We start from the raw sequence: 12955 nt of genomic DNA, 5'->3' as shown, positions 1-12955 counted from the left end.
GTGTGTGTGTGTGTGTGTGTGTGTGTGTGTGTGTGTGTGTGTGTGTGTGTGTGTGTGTGTGTGTGTGTGTGTGTGTGTGTGTGTGGGTGGGCGGGGTTGGAATAATGGTACAGTGGGAGGAGGGCTACTGTGCTGAAAGATGAAAGCTTCAGGCAAGAGAGTTGACGGGCCAAGAAAATCTGCCACTCGGTTGGATAATATATTAAAGTCTGACATTTTATTAGACTAAAACAAACAAACTTGAATCCTTTTTCTCTGCAATTCAAACCCACCTAAAGGAATCACAATCAAGCACTCCTCTGTCTTCGAGTTTCATGTTTATTAAAGTGCTATGGAGGACTTCCTGAGTGTTCTTCTTTGTTCTTAAATGTTCCATTGGTGGTGGAATTTACCTCACACTGAGATGCCATGGTTCATTTCAAGCCTGGTGGAATTTGCAGTTTACAAATATTGGAAGCTCCCCACAAAACTACAGGGGGTAAGGAAGCTCAATGGCTATACTTTTATGAACACGCCCTGTCCTCATTTTGATATATTTAATCATCGGGCATCAATAGAAATTGCCCAGCTACTGTGAGCTGTCTTATTTAAAGAGGCCCACCACCTTGTGTTTGACAGAATGCAAAAGGAAAATGGATGGAATACTTAAAAGCCTGCATTTGCTCCTCATTAAGAATCAGTCTTAAGCTAACTCCAGTTCTCTGTTGATTCCTCACATTGGATCGTCACTGCTTTTTCCGAGTCATGTTTTATTTCAGGTTGAAATGATGGGAACTTTTAAGTGGAAGTGAAAGTGTGGAAAAACTGTGGGAGGCTTTTTATGAAGCTTTATTGAAACTTCATTTGACCATCATCACTACACACAGACATTGTTCATGATTCTCTTAGCTTGTAGAAAACATTTTAGAGATGTCACCAGATATTTGGAGACATTTTCTGTTGATTTCACAAATGTAATCCAGATGTTGTTGGCCATGAGGCACATTAATAATAACAAATTTGACCCCATTGGAAAGGGGGAATCAAAACTCCCCAAAAAGCCAGAGTGAATTATAAACTTGTGTTCATCACAGAAATCTTCCCAAGCTGATGACGGCCTGGTTTCATTCAAGTTTTGTACGTGTTCACCACTCAGAGATTTCAACTTAACACACAGTGGTTTGTGGCATCTTAAGCAGGCTCTTTCGCACACCAAAAAATTTCAACTGTGGGAACACTTCATTAGCAATCCCCTCTTGTGTCTCTGATAAATAACATGAGACCTCAATGACTGCAGCCCTCAACCATGAACTCTGTTAATACCCCAGCAGGACCTGATTGGTTCCTCCCCGCTCCTCTCTCATTTGCATTCAAGGCCAAGGCCTGTTGTTGAATAATTTAAAGTGGCCTGCTTGTTTGTTTACCTGGCCGAAGAGAATTTTTGCTGGAAAACCAAGGATCGAGCCTGGGTGGCTGATCTGGTTTTGTGAAAGCCACAATGTCCTTGGTCTGCACCCAGACTGCTCCTTCAACCTCACTGTCACACACACACTCATCTAACTCTCCTTGCTAAAAGCTCTCCCTCTTGTTTTTTTGTTTTTTTTTACGTCTTGTGTTTTGTGAGACTTTTAGCCTCGTCCACTGATCAGTCTTTTTGTAACATTCTTCTGTGTTGTTTCAATTTTCCTTGTTTACAAAATCCAGGGAATTCTTGAATGGTGTAGCATCAAAATATTGGAATTCAAGTTAAAGAAATCAAGACAATAGTGGCAACGTTGAAAAGAATCAATAACAAAAAAGGGGTTGTTGGTCAAATGTAATGCCAAATACTGTTGAAGTGGAACCATTTTGCAGAGGAACATTTTGGCAACGTCCACAGCTCAAAATTCAATATCCAGCAAATCAAACTCACATACACACTGTGATTGTTTGAGCTTGACTGTGTGTCAAGGTCATGAGGCCTATATTGTGACCCGTGATAAACATACCCAGGATATCTCTCTGTTTCCTGGGTTAACTTACCCAGACATGTGCAATCCTGATAAGCATTAACACGGAGCAGGTTAACAACTTGGTCGTTTAACCCAGAGTTTTTCCCTGCTGGATCAGTGTGCATTCACATGAAAGGGGTGGAGATTGTAGCACCTGACTAATCACACACACGGAGAAACCTTGCAGGGCATACGTCATTGTTGTATATCAAAAGTTTGTGTATTTTTTCCACTTAGTTTTTATATAGGAAAAGTAATTCATCCTGTGTCAGCTTGGCCTCACTTTTCTGTCAACCTCTTTCAGTATGTGCAGAACACCTTGTTGTACATTTTAATTGGCTGCTACTCCGTCACACAAGAACTCAGGGACACTGCTTATTTGCATAGTCCGTGACTATTGGCCCTGGCTATTTAAACCAGACACCTGACCTGCTTTTCTCCTACAATAGCCGACTTGCTATTTCAGGACAGAAGCTGGTGAAACCACAGCTTCACAGAGCACATTGCTAATATACAGTGTGATCAAAACGTAAATCCAGTTGCAGAACACAAACAGTCATGTGGTTTCTAGAACTGAATTAAATTCAAAGTTTTTTTTATGAAACATAATGTCCTTTCTGAACTATATATACACACACACACACACACATATATATATATATATATATATATATAATACTGTATATATCCCACAGTTGTACATATATACACACACACACACACACACACACACACACGCACACACACACACACACACACACACACACACACACACACACACACACACACACACACACACACACACACACACACACACACACACACACACACACACACACACACATACACACACACACACACATATATATATACATGCACATTCATGGTACATTTCATGTGGCTTTGCATTTACTAAGACATCCTTAAGACACACTTCATCTCAGTCCTTGCAGGGAGAGTCTTGGATTACATAACCAGGTCTAGGATTGCATCGGGGCCATATGGCACTCTTCCATGACCACACAGAGATAACTGTCCCAGATAGGCCCAGCTTGTGGGATTTTCACAGTAGGCAACAAGTCAAGTCAATTTGATACGCATGAGCCTGCTAATGTGTTCACCATGAAAATAATAGTGCAGGGATCTGGGTTGCCTTGTGCTGCTGTCAGTTATTTGAAGGAAGGGTTGTTTTTTCTTTTTTTCTTTTTTTCTTTTTTCCAAACACGAATCTTACGCCAACTCGAACTCCACCCTGCACCTGCTTCCCAGTGTTTCAGTAGCACTCTTTGCTCCCTTGCTGCAGCGCGAGTTAAGTACTTGTAGGTGTGTGTCTGTGCTCTGCAGCTGCATCCACGGTTTAAAAAAAAAAAAAAAAACTCTCCATATGGGACAGCGAATGCTGGCTGTGCTGCTCATTTGAAAAATTCACATATGGCATTCCTTTGATCCTGGGCCGTTCAGCCAAGAGCAGTGAGCCTGAAAGAGATAACTTCCCCACAGCCAGACACATGGCGGCGTCAGCTCTAAAGCCTGTTAAGAGTAATCACTTGGATGTGCGTGTAATACACTACAACTTAGTGCACTGACCCTGGGAGGTGACTCAACCTGTTAGAAGCTGAATATTCACACATCGATCTTCACTTTTCAATGATGTGATGAGAAACAGTCGACTAGCGATTCCATCTTAAATAAATCCAAACATTCAACATGTTTATGTGACATGCGTCTTTTATATCGCTGCATTAGCTAGAATCACAGGGTCATAGCAAGCTGGACACTGTCACAGCCGACACAGGGCTAAAGGCAGGGCACACACTGGACAGGTCATTACAGGGCGAGCACAGACAGTGTAGAATCACTAATCAACCTCAATGACATGTCTTTAGATTGTGTTAAAGAGGCAACGCCTGGCGAAAACCCACACAGGCACAGGACGAACATGCAAACTCCACACAGAACAATCCACATCCCATTGGCAACTTCTTTCTGTGCAGCTATAGCGTAATTGTCACTATGTCATCTGGCTACATTAAAACCGTAAATAGAAAAACCTTATACTATATTGTACAATTGTTCCATATTCTGATTCCTACTGATGAGGTCAGCTTTTTTTTAATGTTTGTATGAACTTTTTTCCCCAACAGGTACACCAAAGGGGAGCTGGACATTGCTTACATAACATCAAGGATCATAGGTAAATGCATGAAGTAGTAGCTAAAGACCTTAGTGTGCATATGTGTGTAAATTCACCCCATTGTCTTCACAAACTATTATAAATCTGTTATGAAAACTTTATCTGCCTAACTTGCTCATATGTTTTATGACAGACATAAATAGTCTGTGGTTAAACAGTTTTGTATTTACATTGATTGCTTATTGCTGTGAAACAGCAGCAGAGAGCATCAAGTCCCATTAGGATGCCCGGAAGTCACAGATAAGGCACAAAATAACTTGTTAACTATATCGCTTTCTAGAGAAACAATAGCCAAAGTGATGCCTGCGAGCACCAAGTAGTCAACTTAACTAAATCTCATTAATAGATCAGATAAGAGAACAAAAAAACAAAACCCTTCATAAGAATAAAAATGTTGACTTGTATTCGACAAATCGCAAATCATTTTAAATACCGTGTCTGTAAATATCAGTAGCATTGTGAAACTCCTCCAAATATCACATCTAGACTTTTTATTTTCAGTGATGACCTACCCAGCTGAGTCAGTGCAGATTGGCTACCAGAACCATGTGGAGGACATCCGCTCCTTCCTCGACAGTCGCCACGCTGACCACTACACTGTTTTCAACCTATCACAGCGCAACTACCGGGGCGCCAAGTTCTCCAACAGGGTGAGTTTGATTGTGACATTTTTTTCCCTATAGGCTTTAGTGATTGTATGACATGTGCTCCTTTCATAAAAGCAACACTCCAGGCAAAGACTTGAAGACTTTGCTTACCATTTTTGAACGACCGGCATTTTGAATGGGGATCGTTGCTACAGTTATTCTTAAACTATGTGAACACAGTATTTGGCTTCTCATTTTATATCATTAACCAAATTGTTATGTCTTTTCATGACAAGCAGGGATGACTGTAGTTAAAATATGTATCACTACTATAATGAATATGGTGCAGAAGTACAGTACTAAAGATTTGTGCTTGTGACTTTTATCAGAGAGGAAAACTACAGACCTGCTGCCTCCGTCCTGTGAAAGGAGCTGAGCTAATAGCTTTAGCATCATCATAAACCTATCAGCTACAATTTTACTCTGGTTTACATGAGATGAAATGCCTTATTATCCCAGAACGAACTCTAGCAAATGTCATGAGCATTGAAAAAATTCCAACTGGTAACACAGTTTGTTGCTTTCTGCACGTTTGTAGTATAAAGTTTTTCTATTTCTGATTCAAGTATGTCAAAGTGAGATTAAAATGATAAAGCTATCATTTTGTTTTAATAAATGATAACATCAAGAAAATTGAAAAATGATATAACTTTATAACTTCAGCCTCAACATAGAGTTTAATTTAGTCATTTAACTGACCCACACAGTTGGCAGCTCAGCTAATGTGCCACAATACCAACATAATGAAAAATAATAGTCACTTGTATGGTGACTCTACTACTTTAAAAAAAAAACACTGTCATCAAGTGTCAGTAACACACTGATTAAGAGCTTCCATGTTTCTTGATGTTAAAAGAATTGATGGAATTTCTGCAAGGTGACCATATAGAGCAGTGTAGAATTAGATGTCTACTTGAACTGAAGTCTGTTTTACACTCGTATACATAATTCTGCTCAGGTAGAGGATGTGAGTACATTTGCCACTCCAGTCTTTTATATGTCGATTCTCAGAGGAATTGTTGTCTCAGTAACACATATTTCACTGGCTTTCAAACTGATATTTCAAATGGATAATCCCATCAGTTGTGCAACATTTGTTGAGATGCAATCAATATGTCTTTAGGGTGAGACATTGAGTGACATAAGTCATTAAAAGCAACACACAATGTCCTTTTATGTGTTTTGCAAAAATAACTACTCTGTGCCAACATTACTTCTTGAGTAGAGTGGAGCTGCACAGTTACTAATGCTGCAAAATCACTAGTCAGAAATATATACAAAAAAAAAACAATCCGAGAAAATGACCCATGTCTTTATTCTTTTGATGGCTGTGACAGCCACACACATGGGGATCTTAGCGCACAGTTATAGCACCGCAGGGTTTGGACTTAAGTGAACTTATATGTGGGAGATCTACAGACAAAGTGCCTCTGTGCAGCACATAGATCAAATGAGGCTGAAGAGTCAAGCTGAGAATTCAGAATTGCCCAGATGGCCCCCTGTCTGCATGTAGAAGTCGCTGTATCTTTACCTAGATGACTCATCGTGGCAACTGCTGTGTTGTGCAGCTTTGCTGCTGCAGTGTTGTTACTAACCCTCTCTTTCCCTTTTCTGGCCCTTCTGAGTTTCTGACTTTTTCCTCCCCTGTTTATCCTTCCTCTGCACTATTTTGTTGTTGTTTCTATTCCAATCTCTTCTGGTTCTGCCTTTTATCCTCCATTCTTGTATTGTCATCTTCCTTATTATCTCCATTTCACCTCCTCCTCTTATTTCCTGGTTCTATTTTCTAGGTGTCAGAGTGTAACTGGCCTTCGCGCCAAGCTCCCAGCCTTCACAACCTGTTTGCTGTGTGCAAGAACATGCACAACTGGCTCAAACAGAACCCCAAGAATGTGTGTGTCATCACCTGCTCGGTAAGTACAACCAATCCCATTTCTCCTCGAAACTTCCATTTATTTTCTGTCATCATTTGAACTTTTGATTCGTTTAAATGTTCCCAAACTTTCATAAGTGGTTTCAAATAAAAAAATATTGTTGGGGCTCGTACAGAGTATGCACTGTTAGAAGTCTTAGCGGTTTGAAATGGTTTCTACACGGTGCACGGATTTATTAACTTGGGCAAGACACCAAATGTGCCTGTACAATGTTGCTCTCTACTGAGTCACAAGTTACAAATACAAGAATGTACTTTAGTATGCAAAAATAGTGTCACTCTGTACATCATCTATGTACTTCAGGAAATAAAGTAAAAAAAAAGGAGCAGTTCTCACAGTTTATGTACAGCAAAAAAGCTTGTTTTAGAAACAGGTGGAGCTTGTTGTCTGTTTTATCCCTTTGACATTCTGCAAACTGTTGTTTTTGTGCAGCATTGGTGTTGCTTTTGTTGCCACCTCGATTTCTGCAGCATGTCTACTGGTTATTAGCAGCTGTCGCTCATGGCATCAGTCAAAGTGTGGATTATGGTGAGATGGCAGTCTTAAGATTTCAGAATGTCAGAAAAATAAGTTTACTGTCAATAGCTTTTCTCTAATTCCTCTCACTCTACGACATACGACCACGGCATTTGAGGCAAGACCAAACACACAAAGTTTCTAGAGCAGTGAAACGAAATTGAAGTCCGAAACCAACTGCAAGAGTGAAATCAAAATAAGAACGATGACAACATGGTGTAAGAACAAGAACTAATGATGAATAGCTTACATATTCACAAGTTATGGGAAGAAGTACTCCCTGGGATATAATGTGATGTGACGGCCGGAGAGAAGCTCAAGCAGTACAGCTGGAATGATGAGGGATGAGGTGGATCAATATGAGGGAGGAGCACGAAACTGCATGCACACACTGAGTGATAAGGCAGATAAGTGATCAGGCAGATCACTGAACAGAAACCTTGAGAGAGATGTGAAGTTCACAAAAACTCACAAACTTAAAAAGACACAACTCACAAATTAAAACATAAAACAGGAGTTACCTGACATAAACAGAAACAAAGAACAATCCACAAACGTTAGAAGAAGTAGCTCATGAATGTTTTTAATTTTTCTTTTACAAAACTCACGCTGCATCAATTGCAAAAAGCAGAGACATTTAGTTTTTATGAAAACAGACAATCTCGCGGACCTGCTCTGATTGTTTCTCGATGCACTGCAAGAGTTTTGGAGCTGCTTATTATTCTGTGACCTACTTTCTAATCCAAGCGCAATATTGACAACATGCTACCAGAAGACTAACTGAAACTCACTCATCATCAAAAGTTTCTAGTTTCCTCTAGTGTGGCTCTCAGTTCAGTAGCTTTTAAACCTTTTTTTTCGATTAATAATGAAGCTTCCACATTAACTGAAGTGCTTTTCCCCCTCCAAGTGGTTAACACTTTGAAGCATGATAATTATACTCTAATGAATCACAACAAATTACAATGGGTGACTTCTAAGTTTGCACGTTTTCTCTGTGCCCGCATTGTTTTGTGGACTCAAGTAATCCAGTTTCCTCCCACAGACCAAACTAAATGCATTCAAGCTAAGCAATTCAATTGCCCCCAGGTGTGAATGTGAGTGTGTGTGGTTGTGTCTCTGTGTGTTTGCCGTGTGATGGACTGTGGACTTGTCCCAGGTGGAGTCAGCTGAGACGGACTCCAGCTGAATAAAGTGGTAGATGGATGAATGGATGTAAATAATGTGGTTCAAAATTCACTCCCTTATGTCTCTGAAATTAAAATTCCCAGAGATGCGCCAACATTCCACAATAACACACAGAGTGTGAATCTACTGTTTAACTGAAAATCATCCTTTGATCATTTACTCCAAGATTTTATGTGTGGGGTTTTGTACGTTCGACCTGTGCGTGCTTGCATTTCCTTGGAGTACTCCTGCTCCTTCCCACAATCCAAAGGCATGCATGTAGGACTAATTGCTGACCGTGAGCAGCCTCTCGGTATGAGGGAGGGTGTGTGGTTGTCTGTGTCTCTGTGCCAGTCCTTGTGGTGTGTTGTGTTGATGAACTGGTGTACTCTGCCTCAGCCGTGGTTAGCTGTGATCGGTTCCAGCTCCCCTCCACCCTGAACTGGGTGACCTTTAAATATTTGCCGAGGAAGTTTATATTGAAGAAAAGTGTGGAATAAAGTAATGCTTTGGAGTACTGGACTAGACAAGAGTGTATTGCTACTCTTGAATGTTTTGTGTAAACTCACACATATATATACTTGTGTGTTGAGTGACTAAAATGTGTGATTGTGTCAAAAACAATGACGTTTAGAAGGCTCAACAAAGCTCATTTGGCTGTGAGTTTCACTTTTACTACATTTACATTGACTCATTGCATAATGTCAGGTATATTTTAAGACCAATAAAACCTCATGCTGTTGGAAAAGGTTTCGAAATGGAACTTGCAGCAAACTAGACCCTGTTTGGTCTGGAGACAGCAGAACTTTACACACACTGTGGTGGAGTGTATTTTTGCCAGGTCATTGTGGTTTGACTGTGGCTTGGAAACCGGTCCTTCTTACATCATCTGCATCAGATTCTTCCTTTTCAGACACAGTTTTTTCTCAGTTCAGAATGACAAGAATGCTTTTGTTTCTAACTTATTACAGTAAACTGGTTTTAGCAAACAGAAATACCCACCGACGACGATTGTATTTACGAGTTGCCTCTTTGCACATGAGTTACTGCATCATCCAAAATGGTCTTAAAGTTATACATTCAACGTGTTTTAAAGCAAAGATGTGAAAAAGGTTCAATAGAAATTGATATGGTTGTTCAATGTTAGTATGATAAGACATAGTGGCAACCAAAAGTAAGCTCGTGGATCTAAATAGAATCATTTCATAAGATGTGTAACTGTCTTCTTTGTGTGTTTGCAGGATGGTCGTGCTCCCTCCGGTGTTTTGGTCTGTTCCATGTTCTGCTTCTGCCACCTCTTTAACAACCCCGTTCCTGCCATGCAGCTGCTCAGCGCCAAAAGACCAGGATCTGGTCTCTGGCCTTCACACCGCAGGTTTGCCTTCTCAAATAGGGGTGTGTGGAGACCAGAAAGGGAGGGAGAGAGACGGACACTGGTAGTTTCACTGACAACATATTTTAGAGCAAGTCTTCTATAACAAGGGTGTCAAACATATTTTAGTTCAGGGGCTGCTTGCAGCCCAATTTCATCTGGAGCGGCCCGGACGGGTCAAATAGTGCCAAAATAACCCTTTAATTTAAACTTTAAAGTTTGTTGTGCACAGTATACGAGATGAAAATGTCTATTTTAACATTTACTATAGAAAATGTCTACAATCCTAGCATAAAGCTTATTTTAATGAAACCTTTTGTGCAAAATACAGTGAAATGTCCATAAAACCCTCTCCTATAGCTTTTGCATAACGTGTGTTTTTACACACTCACTCTGACACCATGACTTGAGGCTAGTTTGATAGCAACAAGATAGCTTTCAAGCCAGTACCCCTGATATCTCAGTTCGAGTTTCAGTGTTATGTTGTGTTGTTTTGTGTAAACTACTCTTAAGAAATGTGTTCAAAAAAATCTGTTTGAAAGTTTAACCATTCGCGCGGTGGTTTGGTGAGCTGGATTGAACCTCTTGCAGGCTGGTTTGGGCCTTATGGTTGACACACCTGTTCTATCGGCTTTTTATCAAGCTTGGGAAAAACTAATTACAAATATTCAAATGATTGTAGTTGCACTAATTACAAAACATTAGGGATATTCAGCTTTCTGGTGAAATTTTAGGATGAAATTAAAATGCACTATGACCTTTACAGGTGAACTGTGACCTTCTCTAAACCTTTGAATGCACATGTCCAACTGTTCAAAGTTTCAGCACTTTTTGCACAACCTGCTGTTCTCCAACAAGGAGCTTGATGGCCAAATTCACAACAGCTATTTGATCCAAGTATAGACCAATACATTTCCTAGATCAATTAAAATGAGTGTTTAAGCAGTCCTTCTCATCGTGCTGTTCACAGTTTGACAGCATGAGACCAAGATAACAATTGATCACAAAAATTGATCGACGTTGCAAGGCTTCGAACAAGGGTTTCTCTGAATGAAACGGAGGCGGCCACTGAGCTCAGAGTGTCATCAGAGTGTCATCAGAATCAGAATCACTTCTTCAGATTGAGCAGCGATACAGAGAGACTGGACAAGTTATAGAAGCAGTCGTCCTTTGGCCGCATCCCACACTGATGACCGTTTCATTATGAACAGAGCCCTGTGGAACCAGAGCACGAATGCCACTCAGACACTTTAAGAGAGTTGAGAGGCACCAAGTGTCGGGTGAGACCATTGGAAATCGTTTACATCGGCATAGTCTGCCTGCTACATGACCTGCAAGGATACCTGACCACACCACCAGGCACAGGCGTCATCAACTTGCACGAGCCAGTGAGCACTTATGCAGGCCGAGGGACCAGTGGGCTCAGCGCTGTTCTCTGGTGAAAGTCCATCCACGATGATGAGCATCAATGAAATGATGGCCATCGACAATGTTGGAGACGTCAAGGAGGGCGCTGTGCATCAGCTACTGTTGTAACCAGACGAGCCTTTGGTGGAGGTGTCACAGTGTGGGCAGGATTGTCTAGTCAATGCAGAACTGTCCTACACTTTGTGAATGGTACAGTGACAAGCCCATACTACCTCAGTAACGTCATTAATCCAGTCATTGTGCCTCTGCACGAACAGCACAACCTAATTTTATCTTCTTGGACCACAATGCTGCAGCTCATCAAGGTGGCATCATTAAGGGATGGCTGCTGGAGACTGAGGTACCTCAAATGTAGCGGCCTGCATTTTCCCGAGACCTGAATCCCAAACAAAACTTCTGGGATCGGCCGAGTTGCCGTGTCGAGGCTCGTCATTGTCAGCAGGAGACGTCATTGCCGTGCTGTAATTGGTGCTCAAGGGCACATGACAAGTTATTGAGACTGACATTTTGGTGTGGTATACCCACCACTGTCTTTGACTTTTGTTTCAACAAATTATTTGAGATGAGGAAATCACATTTGGATGCTTCTACTTAAATGTCTGAGTTTCAAGATATCATATCACTGTGGATGGAACATTTTACGTTTTCTATAAAATTCACCCAAGAGCCAAATATCCCTAAAATTTTACGAGTAGTGTAGGCAGGAGTTCATAGATTAGATTATACTTTATTCATTTCGCAATGGGGAAATCTACTTACAGCAGCGAAAAAAGGTTAAACCCCCCCCCAGCAAAATATACAGAATATCCAGAAAAAGATAAACATTCTCTTATAAAACGTAGCAATACCCTGGAGGTATTTAACAGTCTAAGTAATTATTTATCAGGAAAAAAAAATATTGCACATGCTCTGTTTGTACTTTTTGAGTATATAATTTCGCTCATAATTACATATATTTTGCACATTGTAATGCACTTTTGATCTGCATGCCTCTTTGTAGCCATCATCTTTATTTACCAGAGTACATTCATTTGTTTACACTGTGTACATTTCATAGTCTTTAATTTAGTTTCAGGTACGCTTTGAAAATCAATGTCTTAGTAGTATTTGCACCTTCATTAAAAAACAACGAATATTGTCTGGAGCTAATGTAAAGCTTAGGGATGGACGCTATAGAAATATGTTTGTTTTTTTAACCATTCAGCATGAGAATATAAAGACAAACAAACAATATCAAAAAGTACGTTTTGATTTCAGTTTCTATTGTCTCCATGCAGGTACATAGGCTATGTATGTAGCATGGTATCAGAGAAACCCAGCCTACCGCACTCGAAGCCCTTGGTGATCAAGGCTCTCACCATGAGTCCCGTCCCGTGCTTCAACAAGCAGCGCAGCGGCTGCCGGCCCTTCTGTGACGTCCTCATCGGAGAGACGAAAATCTTCACCACTGCACAGGAGTATGAACGGATGAGGCAAGCAACACTGAACAGACACATTTATAGAATTACACAATTTATGGCCCTTATGTATTGTATGTTTGTAATTGCTCCTCCTCTCTCTTCCTTTTCCGTGTTTGACCTTTTTATCGCTGGGCATACAGAGAGCACAGGATCCAGGAGGGGAAGGTCGTTTTCCCTCTCGGTGTGAGCGTTCAAGGGGATGTTGTGGTTTCCATCTATCACATGAGGTCGACCATTGGAGGACGTCTGCAGGCCAAGGTATGATTT

At 40.7% G+C, this 12955-nt stretch overlaps 1 protein-coding gene across 1 annotated transcript in view; it reads left to right on the top strand.

Annotated features, from left to right (window-relative positions):
• Positions 1-12955, top strand: part of dnajc6 (DnaJ (Hsp40) homolog, subfamily C, member 6) — a gene marked incomplete at its 5' end in the record, with an annotated part of 31524 nt that overhangs the window by 8556 nt on the left and 10013 nt on the right. Inside the window, 6 exons of the mRNA XM_080506869.1 lie at positions 4115-4164; positions 4666-4814; positions 6602-6724; positions 9670-9803; positions 12506-12700; positions 12829-12946. Of these exons, the coding sequence (XP_080362995.1) occupies positions 4115-4164; positions 4666-4814; positions 6602-6724; positions 9670-9803; positions 12506-12700; positions 12829-12946 (769 nt within the window). The remainder of the gene's footprint in view (positions 1-4114; positions 4165-4665; positions 4815-6601; positions 6725-9669; positions 9804-12505; positions 12701-12828; positions 12947-12955) is intronic.

The sequence above is a fragment of the Blennius ocellaris genome (genome assembly GCF_963422515.1).
Source record: "Blennius ocellaris genome assembly, chromosome: 12".
In the NCBI taxonomy this organism is placed as follows: domain Eukaryota; kingdom Metazoa; phylum Chordata; class Actinopteri; order Blenniiformes; family Blenniidae; genus Blennius; species Blennius ocellaris.
This window is presented reverse-complemented; position numbering and strand designations above follow the sequence as displayed.